Source organism: Scardinius erythrophthalmus (genome assembly GCF_964197995.2).
Source record: "Scardinius erythrophthalmus genome assembly, chromosome: 15".
Taxonomy (NCBI): domain Eukaryota; kingdom Metazoa; phylum Chordata; class Actinopteri; order Cypriniformes; family Leuciscidae; genus Scardinius; species Scardinius erythrophthalmus.
This window is the reverse complement of record NC_138235.1, coordinates 29,621,821-29,639,330: the sequence shown is the minus strand read 5'-3', so window position 1 is coordinate 29,639,330 and position 17,510 is coordinate 29,621,821. Positions and strand designations below refer to the sequence as shown.

Genomic DNA, 17,510 nt, shown 5'->3' with positions numbered 1-17,510 from the left:
TATTCACGCTGTAATGTTTGACTAACTCTGCTAATACTTCTACTTCACATGATGCTGTAAAAATCAATGAACATGCAGGTTAGCATAAGCCTGTCTAAGCTCTAAGTTTTAGCACAGCTCATCACAATGGTTAAAGTGTCTCATATGTACAGTTATTCTGTTATGTAAATATGCAGTGTGACATCTAAAAAAGCTCATGGGATAATAAAAGAGGATAAAGAAAAGGTATTACTGTTAATAAAGAATTACATTTATGTTATTTAAATACATATCCAAATGCATAAAAGGTTTGAGCATACAAATATGGCTGAAAGCATTACTGTTGGAATACATACAATTCCACATTATGTCATGTAATAAGGCTTGAGCAAATATTTCATAATCTACTGGTCCGCTGTTAGTGGGGGAATAAATCCGACCCTAGTCAGTCTGCTTAAAATGGAATTTTGTTTTATTTTATTATCAGACAAATCAAATTCATTTCCTCTGAATTTGACAGTGGATCTACAGTTTAACAAAAAAGTGAAAAGTAATAGTTTTGAATGACATCTCTAGATTATGCCATTGCTTTGAGATAATGTATTGCATAATATAGTGTTATGGAAGTTGATTTAGTGCCTGTGGTGTGAGTAAAAGGTAGCCTATGTGTTCATCGCTGTTAGTTTGTTGTAGTTAAAACGTCTTCCAAGTGACACAGTAAAAAGTATCTTTGTGATGTGAATGTTTTGATCTTCCTCATTGCTATTCAACTGGTTTCCACATGAGTGCAGTATGTATCAAATCAAAATCATTGGCTGTGACTAGTAGTGGCTTTACATATTTTTGGAATGAGTGCTTGAATGAAAAACACTGCGGTGTGATGCTACAATATCTTAGTTTTTCATTTATCTTAAAATGGCAGGCAAAACAAAAGACACTCTTTCAGTTGATGCTTTGGTCAGGTCAGTAAACACACAATTTTGCTTGCTTTATTGTCCAAATAAAACACATGGCTGAAAATCGACATCCTTTTTACAGTCGACAGCAACAGTCTTTCAGGTGCAGTGTAAGGCTTGACGTCTTTCAGCGTGTCTATGGTAAAATCCAGCATTAACCAGAGTGAACGAGTATGATCCACATTGATAAAGGACAGCATACAGAGGCTGTGTTGAGGTGTTCCAGCTAGCACAAAAATGGTAACACAAATGGACATACTGTACGTAATGGTTATGCCAAGATGTGAAATAGTTACAATGGACTTACTGTAGCAATAACATGATATCAGTGTAAACAGCACAAATACATGGATTATTCATCTTCTCTCTATTCAAAAGCCCAATGGTCAATCAATGCAAACTAATCTAAGGATTGATTACCAAATGTAAGAAACAACCACAGAAAAGTTATTAACCGAATTTAAATGTTAAATAAAATTAGATAAAGAGACGGATACTGCATGGATTTGTTCATAGGCATACAAAATTTTCAAATTCACTATTCAAACATTTATGAGTATTATTGCACCAAATTATGTAAATGACATGGGATGGCATAATCATAACGCTGATAACTTTTCATTAACCCAAAACAAGAAAAATTTTGAAGCATATGCTATATTATTTTCTTCAACTGTCATATGGGTACTTTAATATTTGAAGACTTTGTAAGTTTAGAAGTGTTTGAAATACTGCGGCATTACCATATTACAGGCATATAAACCAGCTTGATCAGGGTTCTTTGTCCTTGAGATGAACATTTATTCAATCCTTTTTAAAGGTGCACTCAGCCATTTTTCAGGATCAGACCAATTATTTCCTCATTACAGATATGTCCTTGGAGAACATTAAAAAAAATCAGTGATATACAATTTTTCACTTGAAAAGTAAGCAGAAATGTCCACTGAAAAGAGACCTTGATAATTGTAAAAAAACATAGTCTTTGTTGCAAGCAAAGTATGATCCCTGTTCTTGAAGGCAACAATTCTGTGCTTAATAAAAATCCTCATGATGTTATCAGAAGCTCAACCCTTCCATCTTTCTTTAAAGACTCAAAATGTTTTCATAAATCCACCAATGTTTTAAACATTAGCTGCTGAAGAAGGGTGAAATGCACCTTTTAGATGCTGAATAGCCAAACGTAAGAAAGTCGATTAAGGCCTTTAATGAGAAAACTCACTAGTTGTACTTGTACCTATTACAACCTCAATAGCCAACAAACTGTGACCAAGTGGATTCAGTAATTGTGGTTTACAGCAGCTGCCACAAGAGATTTAAAAACACCCAGAATGGTTTGAAACTGTGTTTAGGATGTGTTTAAGCACCATTGCTGTTAATGTACCACACTGATATGTGATTTTATTCATGATACATTTACCGTGGCCTCACTGCTTTTTCATAAACTTGCTCGAAACGGACCCCAGCCTAGCCTCCTAACCCAATAACCTGTGGTAATGTCTAATGTCACCACAGGGTGGCTCTTTTCTAGACACTAATGCATAATGTTCCTCCACAGACGACGAGTCAATAAGAGTTCATGTGGAGATCTGACAAAATCCACCAAATAAAGCTGGAGAGAACTGACTTTTTTTTTGCACGCTAATAAATTACATCTTTTTAGAACGTTTCAGACTGTCGTCTCATATTCCATCACTTCCTTGGGTGTGCCTAGACATCGGTACTGGATCCTCGGTGTGACCGGAGCAGCACCTTCCAGAACCAAAATGGTTTTTCGTAGCCTGCGGTCAATGAAGTGGGCGTCCCAGGCTGGGTACTGCTTTCTGGGAAGGTCGATACGAACTACCGGACCCTCTGTCCTTGGGGTGAGGCGAGGCGCGGCGTTTCGCGAGGCCTTAAGGGTCCGCATCTTAAACACATCGCCAATGTCGTCTCGCTGTACTGACTCTCCTCCTTTAGTCCTCTGCAGAGTCCTCGGCGGGCTGCTCACCACGTCCAGAGGAGGAACGGAGGTGGGCGACGAGATACAAGGATCTGAAACAGCCCCCACCTGGACGCCACAACATCCAAAATAGGCTCCAGACACAGGGCCGTCAGGGTGCAACAGGCAGTAGTAGACAAACATAAAAAATGTGCCCAGAGCATAGCTACAGGCCACTACACACACCACCACCACAGCGTAAAAGTCCGAAGTGCGCGGGTTGTGGTATATGTACCACACGGCAGTGAGGGCCACGTTTTCGCCCAGCACTATGAGGCTGTAGAGCAGAAGCCGGCACCGAGTCGGGCCTTCACGGACGCTGAACCAGCAGAATATGTACACGATGCCCACCATCATGTTGTAGATGATTTCCTCCCACTTGGACATGCAGAAGTCCGTCTCACCTTGGATGATCCAGAAGGTCATGGCGCACCAGTGGGCCACGATGAAAATCCCGAAGTAGAGCTGGAAGATGGAAACGAAGAGGGCGAAGGCCATGGCGCGGGCTCCCACTGTGAACAGGTGCCACAGCATGTGCGCCACCACTGATTTATATGACATGGGAAGCTTGTCGTCACGAGAGTCCCGTAATGTCTTCTGATAAGACGCCATCATCCAGCCCAGAGACACCAGAGAGGCTGACGCACACAGACCTGGGTCAAATGAAGCACAACGAGAGAAAAAATGGAAAGAAATGAGTCAAGTACATTAATTAAAATCAATTACACTGCCTGAAAATAGTAATAATTGGATTGTTGGATAGTTAGATTGTGTTTGCAGTGTATTAGGAAGGATGCCTTAAAAGGATAGTTCACCTTAAAAATGAAAATTCTGTCATAATCTACTCACCCTTACGTTGTACCAAACCTGTATGTGTTTCTTTCTTCTGTTGAACTAAAAAGAAGATATTTTGAAGAATGTTGGTAAGCAAACAGTGGAGAGTAGTAGAGTCTGGTTATCAATATTCTTCAAAATATCTTCTTTTTAGTTCAACAGAAGATAGAAACTTATACAGGTTTGAAACAACTTGAGGGTGAGCAAATGATGACAAAATTTTCATTTTGGGGTGAAATATCCTTTTAAGAGGCTACTTGCTACTGGTTAACACTACATTGTCTATAAAAATAAATATACATATATAAATAATAAAACAATTAATTATATTAAAATAATAATGAGGAGAAGACGACCAATATAAAAAAAGTCAAGCATATTAAATATTTTTTGTAAAAAAAAAGGAAACATTTTATATTTTCACTGTACTAAAGCCAAAATTAATTAAAATATTATGTGGACAATATTTATTTTCTATTAATTTTATAATGTATCTTTTTTTTAGCCCATACTTATAATAATGTTAGATATCTGACCTATTAAAAAACAGATTTGGCTTGATTTCCTACTGCTGAAATGTGGGCTGCCAAAAGAAGGCCCATTATTTTTTATTGCTTTATACTCTTATTTATATGTCAAAAATTGTCGCATCATTTCTCTTTTTATTTATCCTAAGGAATTTTAGAAGATACATCAGTGACAAAGCCGATACTTGAGCAGTAAATTAATTTCAAATCAAAACCTACACCAATGTATAAAATGAGTCTGTATATAAGGAATGACAGTACACCTCACCATTATTCTCAGAAAAAAAAAAATGAAATTCTGTTGAGTGCTGTAGGCTCTCTGGAAGCTCTCATGAATATTTAATCAGGTTCCTGTCTGGCCATTCATTAGCTCACCCGTTTTGTCAGGAGCAGTCAAAACGGAAAATCTCTCCTAATCAGCAAAAACATAATCATTAGCTAGTTCTCCAGCCGTCTCGCATTGCACCGGATATGATTATGAGCGATTATGACAGACCCAGCAAAGCACCTAAATCATAATATCAGTCTGGAAAAGTGCAGGTCAGGACAGACCAAGATGAAACGCTCTTGCACTGATGCCTGTATTCTCTACACCGCTGACTGTAAGGTGGAAGAGTGCCCTGGCCATCTCCTGAGAACTGGATATGCTCACATATTGGCTCTCCTCTGGGTCATTTTTATCCTTCTGGAAAAAGATGCCTTCAGCGGCCTGAATAAATGTAATATAAGCAGGGCTGCCACATTTTAATACTACACCTCTCTAACTTTTATTCACAAAGGCATTGAAAGAAAGAAGATCACGTCAAATGATAGCTTTTAAACAAAAATTACATCCTGTAGTTAACTAGCTCTGGGCTCTCTTTAAAAGTCACAGTTTGTGCTTTGACATTTGGATAAAATTCCTCAGGGAATATCTGACAGTGGCTACAATTGTTCCCATGGAGCTGAACCAATACAACAGCGAGCTCTCGCAGCTCTGTAATCAAAGGCACCTGTCAGGTGGGTTTATAGCTATCCCGTGTCCTGTTCCCTCCTTACAGAGCCAAAGATAGACTGGAGCAATGAAACTACAATTAGATTATTTTAATATGTCACCATTACTGTATGATGACGCTGGTGTGAGCATCTAACGAGGTGATATTCTAAATGATCATTTGATTACTGTCATTTTCATGTTAAATTATATATCTCTTTAATATTACTCGTTGCAAATTTGGAGTGTGCTCTTTCAGGAGACAATGAAACAAATTGTGTCTTAACTGCTGCTGGATAGTTTAATCATTAATGAAACTACTTAAAGATTCATCTGATAAAATGGTCAGTCTCATGCACAATGACCTGTAATATGTATAACCCATTGACTTCCATATTCAGTCACACTTATCGCATCCTCAGTAATTTGCCAGCTAATTTGCAGTTGGATTGAAAATGAGATGCTATGCAAACGCATGCTGTGAAATTGCACTCAGATCCTTAATGATGGCCAAATTAATTTCTAAAACAATAATGTGTCACATTTAAATTAGATGCAAAGCAGAAATCAGCCAGCAAGAAGGCATTAAATCAAACGCTATACTCAGTGAGCTGGTGTATAACAATATGACAGATGTTATAGTCTGTGCTTCTGACAGAACGCCCTCAGACCACCCACAGCATGTTTACTGACCGTCTCATGTATACCACTCTCAAAAATCACCAGTTAGAATCTGATTGGTTGGCTTTATGCACATTCTGGGAGTAAAGGCACGTAGGTTTTTTCATCAATATTCCTAGAGAAGTGGAGTAAATGATTTTGAAGAAGAGCTAATCTATGGATTTATAAGTTTGTGGAATCAAATATATATTTAATAAATTATATATTTAATATATTTATATATATATACAAATATATTAAGCAGCTCAACTGTTTTCAACATTGATAATAACAAGAAATGTTTCTTGAGCACCAAATCAGCATATTAGAATGATTTCTGAAGGATAATGTGACACTGAAGACTGGGGTAATGATGCTGAAAATTCAGCTTTACCATCACAGGAATAAATTATGTTATAAAATATATTCAAATAGAAAATAGTTGTGTAATAAAATTTCACAATATTACTGTTTTTACTGTATTTTTATCAAATAAATGCGGCCGTGGTGAATTCTTCTTTCTCAATTATTTTCTTCTTCTTAATTCTCAATTCTTACCGACCCTACATTTTTGAATAGTGTACAGTATGCCTGAAAAAAGATCAAATCAGTACTTCTAAATATTGAGCTGGTATAAATTCTAATCATGAATCTCAATATACTGCCAAGCCATTATTTGAATGATTTTTGCTTCCATGATGGTCTATATTAGATAGCCTTGCCCATAAACAGGCAGTTCATAATTTGCAATTTGGGGCAGACTTTCTGTCATAGTCAAATGTCTGGCTACTCGAGACTACTGATGAAATATGAATATCATGAATATGACCCAGACAAATAGAGCAAGCCCAACTATTTCTAGCATACTTGGAATGAAGCGGTTTTAATCATAGCTGTCATCAACTTACCCTGCAAAGGGAGGACCCGGCCAGTCAGGACCATAATGCTGAGTTGCAGAACGAGCTGAGGTGCGCTCTTCAGGAAGGTTTCCAGCAACCTCAGCATGTTGATGTCAGCGTTCTCGAACATCGTACGCCAGTAGAAGTGTTTGTGCTCGTGGTCCCCGCGCCAGCGGCTTTGCACGCCCAGATATAAGGCATGAACATACCTAGGGTAAAAAACATAGGATAAGACCTCTAGATCATTTCTGAACAGATGAACTAAAAACTTATTCTTTTAAAGGGCCTCTTTTATGTTTTATTTTATTTTATTTGACCTTTCCTGTCCAGCAAGCAATAGCCGTCATTTCACCGTCTAGGTTTATTATAGACCCGATATAGTCCGGCTATGAGTAACCCATCACTCAAAAAAATAATCTGTTGAACGAACTTAATTAAATTAAGGAAAGGTTTTCCACGAAATTGAATTACATTTTTTCAACGAAATCGAAATAGTTTGAAATAATTTGTTGTAATCTTGTTGTATGAATTTAAATTAATTCAGTCATTCCTGCTAGATAAAGTTTTGTCAGGTTAACTACATTTAGTTTTTGTCCTGCCTTAAATAACCAACATTATAATTTTAGTTAATTTGACTCTATGGTCACTTCTAGTGATAGACACTACTAGTGTTTAATTGAATTATTACTTATGCAGGTCTGTGAGCGAGGATTATACAGTGTACACTGAGAGCCCACAGCCTGAACACGAGGCTTAAAGTACATATAGCATTATACTGAGCCCACAGCCTAAACACAGTCGCCACTCTTCTGCAAAATGGTAACCACAAAATTCAAAAACATTACAGAAAGTCCTCTAAGTTTCTGACATAACTGAACATTAAACACTAACATTAACTAACAACATCTTTCCATTTACTGAAAAACACATAAAATAACACTTTTTCCCTAAATTGACCATCTTAATGCAGTCCCTTGCAAAGCATGCTGGGAACTACAGATCCACTGCCCAGTTAGATGTCAACAACAATGATTCATGTAGTTTTCACACAAATGAATTAGGTTAATTGAACACATTTAAATTAAGTTGTGACAATATTAAACAATCGTGTTACTTTTGCTTATTGTAATTAATTATTTTAACAAGAGGCCAAAATTCTTTTTTTGAGTGACATCCGGTTAAGACGAACGAAAAATATTCATGTTGACTCAATTAAAAAAAAATTGGTAAACCAAATTTTTTAAAAATTACATTGATTACATTTAATGAAATTAAGCTGGAATCATTTCTATGAAGGGTTGTGTTGTATATGCTCATTTTAATTAATGAAATTGAACAAAGAGCTAAAATCATTTTTTTGAGTGCACCTCTAGCCAAAATACCTTGCAAAATGTATGAGATTCCATCATGTAAGCAAAGTAAACAGTGATTACAAGGTGTTTGTTCATTTCTTTACTCATATCATTTCTTTGTTATCTAATTGATGACTAGTCTATTCTTGGGCTATGGTTTAGACGTCTATTCAATTTTGTCTTGTTTTAGCATAGATGTCTGGGCTGTGTTTGGATGGCTATTAGATGTCTTTTCAACGCAAAATTGCTTGCTGGGTTTAGTGCATAATATAGCTGTTTGAGCATGTAAACAATCTGCAAAGTTACAAAGCACAAAGTCCATGCCAAAAGTCTGATCATATAAGTATACTTGACTTACAGCCAAGTCCACAAGACTATAGGTTTCAGAAGGGTGCTGGAAAGAGTTTACGTCACAAAAGTGTGGACTCTTGAGGGTTTAGGGCTCCATTTGGGACAGGGCCATGTGTTTTTCAGCGTGAGGGCGGGACAACTTGTCACTCACATGAGATCACTACAATAGCAATAGCAAACCACAACAATTTAACCATACAATCAATTCCTGATTGTCAAAATCCCGTTGTATATTTTTTCTTGATCAAGAAGACATTTACGCCACAATAGGGAAGAAAAATCTATCGCAACTTCCATTTCATGCCGACTATAAAAAAAGCTTTTAGGCCAGACGAGTGAAAAGAAGTGCTGCAGCAGTGTACAGTATGCTCGTTTTTTTGTTTTGTTTTTTTCAATTCATGTAAATCAATTCTAGTAGACCCAGAAAATAAAATAATGGACTTGTAAATGAACAAAAATGGGCACTTTAATGCATCTTGTATGATAGAACCATTTGGAAATTGGTAATTCCATAGTTACCTCAGTGCCAGTCTGCAGACTTTGTAAAGAACTGGAGTCTGCCTATAATGTGACTGCAACCAGCTGATAAGGGCAGTACATTTGTCTGGGCCGACTGCCAGTCCACTATAGAGCTCCAGCATGTCATTTTCTGTCCTCAGCACCACAGTCTACAGGCTGTTGTGAGACACACCAAGGTCGCTCTTCAGATTACACAGATGTCAGAGAGCATGTTTTCACGGGAGGGATCACTGTCTCTTACATTCGTACCTTCAAATTTCCTGATTTACGACCCCAGAACTCCAGTGTTTATCCTGTGAGATGAATAACTGCCAGAAGAAGCATTCCTCTACGAAAGAGAGCGCCTTTTGGGAGATATGAAGCAAAAACTGCAGCTGTGCATTCGAAACATATTTATGTGTGCCCCTTGAAAAATCTCCCTTTCACTTGACTTAATTTGTTTCTTTTGACAGGAAGTGCCATGTTATTTCAGTCTGTCTCAAGGGTAGCGAGAGTAATAGGAGTGTTCGCAGGATGTCAGGAGATTGGCAGAATGAATCACCCTGACTTGATGAGGTCTATAAAATTGCTCCACATCCTTCACACAACTTGCTGTGCAAAGAAAAAAAAGCCTCTAAAAGAAAAATCAAGCAATAGAGAGCCTGGGAGAATGGATGTCAGCGAGCGAGTCTCAAATTTGACAAGAAACAGTCTTTCTTTTTCTGAATAAAGGGTGTGTTTTCAATGACACAGAAAAGCTCTCTTCGCTTGTAAAATTCAGCCCTTTGATTCCCTGATAAAATCAAACCTTGAACCTTAACTATGCAACTGTTCTTGTTTTTTTTTTCAAGAAAAGGTTAACAAACAGGCAGCTCTATGGCAGAGAAAACATCTCACAAACAGCCACCATTGGCAAGCAATGCATCAGTATCCATGGTGACGACTGACAAACATTGCAGCTGACAAGCTTGGCCCATTACTTAACTTAACATTACCCAATCTGAGGCAATCATCTGTTAGGTCTGCGTTTCACATGAAGATTCGGCATGTCTTCCTCTGAAAAGGACTTTCTATTAGAATCACCCTGTTGCTGTCCACTTGCCATTAAACTACTTTTGAATTCAACAATATTCAGAACAGCCAACTTACCTACTCGGTTACTCAGATGGCACAGCTAGCCAATCAGCCCTCAGCTATTGAGTCCAAAGACTGGGTTCCAGTAAGTAAATACTGGATTTACCCCCTCCCCCCTCCCCTCCTGCTAAATTTAACCCTTGAGAATGGCAGCAGAAAGAAAGAAAGAAAGAAAGAAAGAAAGAAAGAAAGAAAGAAAGAAAGAAAGAAAGAAAGAAAGAAAGAAAGAAAGAAAGAGGGGAAACAAAAGAAAATCAATGTTGAATGTTCTATATCAGATTTCCAGCTGGCTAGAATCAGACTGTCATTACTTTTATTGAATAGTAAAGCCCTGCTGAGGTGGTTATGAAGACACTGGATCATGTCATCATGCAACAGAATTACGAAGATGAAAGTGCTTTCTAGCCTTATTTCCCGTTGTCATATACAGTACATTTCTTTCTTTATTTGCTGTGATTTTTTGTAATCTTTTTATTTTTCCTTCCAGGCCCTTCTGAAATTTTTATCATAAATAAACTACGTTTTTCAGGTACAGTATGTTTATTAAACATGTATAGGCTACATTTATTTGTTGTTTGATTAACTTTAAAGATACGCTGTGTAGTTTTTTAAAGTATTTTATTAGCTAAAATCAATGTCTTTATTCATAAATATGTCCTCGTTGGTGTAAAATTACCTCTGCCAATGATCTGATTTATCCTCGTAAGCGAAGAATTTCTTATCTTTATTTACATTGGACGGGTAAGTCCAAGGAGGCTTCCACGTCGTTCCGCCATTTTGAAAAACTATAATAGAAGAGAGGGACAAAAAGCACTAGCCTACCTCAACGCTAAACACTAAAAATAGAGCTGAAATACGGTACATCTGGTCACCCTGGACAAACTACTAGCCAGAGAGAAAGCAAAAAAGAAAGCAGAAAACATCACTCCTTAAATTAATGTTTAATATCCGTATTGTTTAAACATTAGCCTACTTTACAAACATATTCAATAACTGAATCATTTAATGTATTCAATGAACGTATGCAATTAATATTGAGCATATGCAAAAAAAATATGACACTGAAAATTAAGTGAAGACCTCTGCTGATCAACGGTTGAGGGCTCTCTCATCTCCAGAAAATGTTGTTATGTTGAGTACAAAAAAAGCAGTTCAGACATAAAGAAATAAACATGATGCATTATTTAAAGCTTGATATTTTGTCTCTACATTATAAACAGAATCCCATCAGTAACCTACTTTCATTGCATTGCTCATGCATTGCTCAACCCTTCATATCAGACATACCTTCAAACATTTACAAACCTAAATCAACACTGCCTACAGCTTCCTGCAGTTTATCAAACGTATACACAGCTTAAGTTTTATTAGGTTCCTTTTCTCGTCACAGTTAATCCCAGTGCACCCTCTCTCAGGAATATGTCTCAAATAGGCATTAAGCTGTTTGGCCAACAGCAACAGACATCCCCTGGCTATCTCTGCTCTTGAATGTGTCCTCCTCAGTCCTCCTTGGCGGGGTTTTACTTTGATATCCATGGGGTGAATTAATCACGCAGGGCTTGCAAATTTTCTCATTGTCACAGATGAGACGGTTTAAAAAATTGGTGTTTTTCGCCTTCCTTCTTGCTGCCTGACTTACGCTTTACTTCTGTTTGAGTCCCAGCTGAAAATGTCTCATGTATTTTTAGATCTTTTGAAAGAGAACGAACATTTTAAGCACACTCTTGGCATCCTCATTAGGGCACCACATCTGAAGAAAAAATGTCTTCCACTGATGGAGCGATTCACTCAGTGTGTGCAATAATAATAATCAACCCCCAACCTGCCAGAAAGGATCCTGTCCAAATAAAGTCCAAATTAGTAATAAATAAATTTAACAGTAACTATTAAATAGTGTGAATAATTGGGGCATTTGTGGCCTAATGGTTTGAGAGTCGGACTTGTAACCTGAAGGTTGGCAGGAACGTACTGGCAGGAAACGACTGAGGTGACCTTGAGCATGGCACCTAACCAACCCAAACGCTCCCCGGGCGCCAAAGTGAATGGTTGCTCACTGTGTGTGGGTGGCTCCGAGTGTGTGTCAACGGTTTGCAGTGTGTGTGTGTGTGTGTTCAGTACTCACTGCTCCTAATGTGTGTGCACTAACTTGGATAGGTTAAATGCAGAGGACAAATTCCAAGTTTGGGTTACCATACTTGGCCTTCATGTCATGTCACTTCACTTCACTTCACTTCACTTGTTGAGGTCCAGAGAGAAGGAAATGAAAAGTGGAATAAAGTCGTTATTTTTGTTTGTTTTTGCGCACAAAAAGTATTCTTGTCGCTTTATAAACTTAAGATTGAGCCACTGGAGTCACTTGGACTATATTAACAATGTCTTTAATACATTTTCTGGGCCAGCAAGTTAAGGTGCCAATAAGCCTGCAGGAGGAGTGATCCAGCACTCAGATTTCATCAAAAATATCTTAATTTGTGTTCCGAAGATGAACGAAAGTCTCACGGGGTTGGAACAACATGAGGGTGAGTAATTACTGACAGAATTTTCATTTTTGGGTGAACTAACCCTTTAACTGGATGAACATGTATCCATTAGAGCGTCAATATCACCAAGATATCATTACTTTCATTGTCATTACTTTTCACCAATAATGCTAATACAATTTAGAGATTTTCTTAAATGTGTAGTATTGCATTATTTAAAGTAAATGTTAATGTTTTATGTTTTAATAAAAACGATCAAGATTATATGAAACTCATTCATTTTTAGGTTCAACAGCACTTCTGAAAAGTCATTTCTCTCAACACAGCCTGTGTAAAGGTGTCTTTTCTTCTCCAATGGTGGTGACTGATCCTGATTGATCCTGCTCATCTAATGCTTATGCTGCAGGGAACATGGAATCGAAAACCGTCTTTGAACGTGTTCAGTGAACCAGGTCAGAGTACTCAGAGGGGACTCTCAAATAGGGCACACTTTTTTACACAACGCTTAGAAAATGTGAGAGACAGAGAGAAAATGAATATTTTATTGCACTCATTTAGTCTTATCATTATTTTATTTCTGATGTGATTACAAGCCATGAGGAGAAATTCCTTAATAATGGCTAATTTTCATATCAAACAGACAAGTTTTCTCATATTCTCTCCCTCTCAATCATTCTCTCAAAGATGCACCATCTTCTCTTTACCTGTTCTTTCTTTGCAACAGTGCACCACTCTCTCTCCCTCTCTGGCTGTCGGCTGCAGGTAAGGACATGTAAACACTACAGCTATAATCCCTGTAATGCAGAGATGTGACAAGCTCAGTGCCGGTGGCAGCTTTAATGGCATTACTGCTAATTCCAATCAAACAAAGACAGAGCCTGGAAAGCTCTGCTCGGAAGCTTTTAAGCAAAGACTCAGTCAGAGAGTATTGGTGAAAGGTGAAGAACAGAAATAAATCCATGTGGGTTTATTGCAGGTCAAACAGAGGTAACGTGAAAATGTAAAGTGTACTTCTTAAAAGGTGCTATTCTTAGCAATACTGATAGAAAGCGACAAAAAGACAGCTGAAGATATTTCATTACACATCAGCTTGCAGTGCCAATGATGAATGAATTATATATTAATGGGAATGTAGCTCAGAAAGGCTTAGGCTCAAATTCTCAAGGCTAATTAGTGAATAAAATGGGATAATGGTTAGTTTTATTCAAATGAGATGAACATTATTTGCTGGCTGGCTGACTGGCTTGTTTTGAATTACAAATATCCACATTCTCTTTCTGAAAACTGTTTGTTATGGTAAATATGCTATCAGAAAAAAGAGGAACTCCTCTAAAAAAAAAAAAAAGGGTCAGGAGGAAAAGAATGAGTGACAGACAGAGAATGACACAGACGGCATGAGAAGGACAGCGCATGTGTTGTGACAGAAGCATAAATGAAGCTTGATGGAAATGCTTTGTGATATCAATGGCAGCAAACATCATTAACCCTGCGTTTTCCTGCAGGTCAGCCGGCAGCAGTGTCCAGTCACACATAAGCTCAGTCCTGTCACTGCTGATCAGCACAGGCTTTGAAAGACAGGCACATCACCGCCTCTGTGTTTACAACCACAATTACACGGCACTCACTCACTACACATGCCTCTAATATGTGTGGGTGTGTTTCTATTGATTTATATGTGAGTGGATTAAACTTTTGGACGGGATTGTGGGCTGCAAATTTTCTTCTCTGCATTATTATGGAAATTGCTTTGTGCGTTGCAGCTCACTGTCTGTCAGCAATCAAGACCCTTAGCACTTGCACATTCTGCTCATGGCAATCGCACCGAGTCGAAAAAAGTGTGAGGAAGTGAAATCTAAGGTCTAACTGTGTTTCTTGAGCTCATAGAAAATCATCATCTTTAGCTTTATGGCAACTTTTAGGTAAAATCTGCTGCATATAAACACCCCATCAAGCACAAAAAAGCATTTCTCATTCATCATAAACCACTGGCATTGGTATAAATAATATGAAAAAGAAAAAAGAAAACTCTTTTGCACTGCTTTAAAGACAAAAGGATTTTAGAGTGTGTGCATAAGGCGATTTCTGGTGGACAGATTGAATGAGTGGATGAGTGGAGGAGTCTCTCCGGGAGATTATTGACCCACAAGCTCATGAGAGGTGGAGGAGGAAGAGGAGGAGGAGCCTACAACCAAATGGCTTGGCGATAATGATGAACTGGCATGGAACAACAGGAAATACAAGGAGGATCCCTTTTCCACACTATGACTGCAGGACATTCATTGGCAATGCAAACTAACAGCATTGAGGTTGAATACTTACTGTATAACCGTACCGTATAACTGTATAACCACCTATTTTGCACAAGGTCTTTTCCACATTCCAATTCTATTAGTGGCCACTGACATTTGTTCTCCAGGTTGATTCTTATATTTGGTCCCTTTATATCCAAGCATGTGCTTTCAAAAATGAAAGCAATACATATTGACTGCATAAAAGTTGTCCCTAATATTTTCTTTAAATAGGCCTTGCCATCTTAGGAGCTTCAGCTCTGAATGCCTCTAGATGTGGGTGTGGATTTGTTGTAGAGAGGGCAAGTCAGGGGATGACAGAACAATATGATGCTGAATGAACTGCTGATGTGACCGGTTAAAGGAATCTACTATTTGATCATATTGAGATCTATACACTCACGTACCTCCAGACCTGTGCCAGCTGAAGAACGTGCACGACGCTTTGGAAGAGCCACACGCAGGCTCTGCAGCAGCTCTGAGCGTTGCTCCGGGTTCCGGTGACCGCAGCGGAGCGGCCAGCGCCCCGCTGATCGCTGTCCTTGGTGCTGAAGTGGCTCTCCGCATTGGACGCCGCTACCAATGCAGCCGCAGCCGTGCCGCTCCCGTTGGCGTCCGAGTAATCGTAGGCGAACCATCGGAAGCTGAGCACCTGCACCACCACAGACGGAATGATGATAAAAATGAGTGTCAGAGCGAACCACAAGTAGTCCCGTCTGAGATAGTATTCGGCAGCCAGCCACAGGTCTGTAGCCCCGTCCGAGAAAAAGACCAAGAGGGCGCAGAGGGTCCAGCAGCAGTCCAGGAGCGAATACTCCTTCCCGACGGGACGCCACTGTGGCGAGCGCTTCTCCAGCCCGGGGAGGCACGTCGGCGGAATGTCATTCTGCAAAGAAACGGCTGTACCGTCTGATTTCGCGGCCATGTTTGTTGTAGAAAAGAGAGTAGATGAAAAGGAGAGACGGGCGTGTGGGTGGGAGGGGGTCGTGTGTCTGTGTGGGAGGGAGAAAAGAGGGCTGGGACTGGGACGAAAACGCTTCTCGTCATTCCTGCTTGAACATCTAGCTCCTGTTTTTCCACATGAAAGCAATTTATCACGGCAGTCGATGCCAGTAACATGCCATGACAGTGGGTGTGCACGCACGTGTTTAGTTTTTGTTCACAAAAGCCTATAATGTGATATAGCTAAGATGAATAAAAAAGCGATAGGTGGATGACATCCATCCTCGCGGACTGAGACTAAAGGTGCCTTTGCACTCCTGATTCATATTCAGTTTAGCGCCTGTATGTCGTCTCAAGCTGGATAAGTTTACGGAAATATAGTAAGGTATAGCCTATATTAAACAGTTCATACCCAAATTATGTAACAGGCACAACAATTATGTCCATGCTTTATCGCTACGCTAAATGCAGCCTACTGTACATCATAGCATCATATAACATTGAAACAAATTAGTTCAGTGGCATCATGCAGCCTAAGTTATTTAATTAACACTATTTATATATTTTATATTACACAAAATATCTTAAATATGGGGTGGGACTGGTTTGATTGTAGCAAAAAGGATATAATAGTACTATGATTTTTACAAGCGCCTGCTAAATAAATGTTAATGTAGCCTACATTAGACAAAGCTATAGCAGTTAAAATGCTTCTGACTCTTCGGAGTTTCATTGCCTTGTAAACAGCGGCGCCTCATGGGTTTAGTAGCTAAATGAAGTCATAATCTTCCCTTGTAGTGCAAATGCAGTCATTTAAAACAGCTCGCACCACCACAGTAAGCCTAAGTACATATTAACATACAAAACACTGTTTAAAAAAGCGAATTAAGACTTAATTCGCGAATTAAAATGTATAGTCAAGTCTTTGTAGATATTTGATTTTTGTTGATATTAACCAAAGGTTTACTACATTTTACTGCAATAAAGGTTTTTAGCAAGATTTTCAGATGACAAGCTATACTCTCAAGTTGTGCAATAGCAAATAATGAAATATCCAAATATACTATCATCATTATTTTCATATTTACTTATCACTCGGGGCATAACTCTAAATGTGTTGTTTAAATTATAAAGGACACCAATAAAGAATTAAAGTTATTGTTGACCCTCTGTTTTATGTAGTAATAAACTGAAACTTCAAATGTGTGCTAGTACTGCCACCTCCTGGAAATGAGGGCACTGATTGCAGTTTGGCACGGAAGTGAAAGACAGGTGAAACATTAAAGCCACATTCCCGACAAATTTGGTAAAGCACAAATTCTACTAAGAAAAATGTAACTAGCCAGTTCATCTCTGGTACTGTCTGGTCTTAAAAGTGAGATGGTTTGGCTTAGCCAGACAGCGATTTGACCTTAAATAGCAATATGAGAGGAAGAGGAAGATTGATATGTTGGTATATCAATTGTATCAGTAGTTATGTATTGGTATTTATGTACAGTATATAAATAAACATAATAATAAAATGAGATGCATGTACAGTTGGAAATACCATTCTTCCTAAACAAATATGTGTAGCCTACAAAATAATCCAGTATAATACAGCAGTTGCTTTAAAGTGGCCAACTATATTTATATAGTATATAGTTGAATATTTATAGT

At 38.4% G+C, this 17,510-nt stretch overlaps 1 protein-coding gene across 1 annotated transcript; it reads right to left on the bottom strand.

Moving 5' to 3' along the window:
* Positions 1-2,601: 2,601 nt before the first annotated feature.
* Positions 2,602-15,849, bottom strand: xkr7a (XK related 7a; the record flags this gene model as incomplete). The annotated part of the gene is made up of 3 exons (XM_081387714.1): positions 15,317-15,849; positions 6,816-7,015; positions 2,602-3,566 (listed from the first exon to the last, which is right to left on the bottom strand). Exons 1-3 carry the CDS (start codon positions 15,832-15,834, stop codon positions 2,602-2,604), a joined length of 1,683 nt encoding a protein of 560 aa, XP_081243840.1. The 5' UTR covers positions 15,835-15,849.
* Between the last annotated feature and the right edge of the window lie 1,661 nt (positions 15,850-17,510).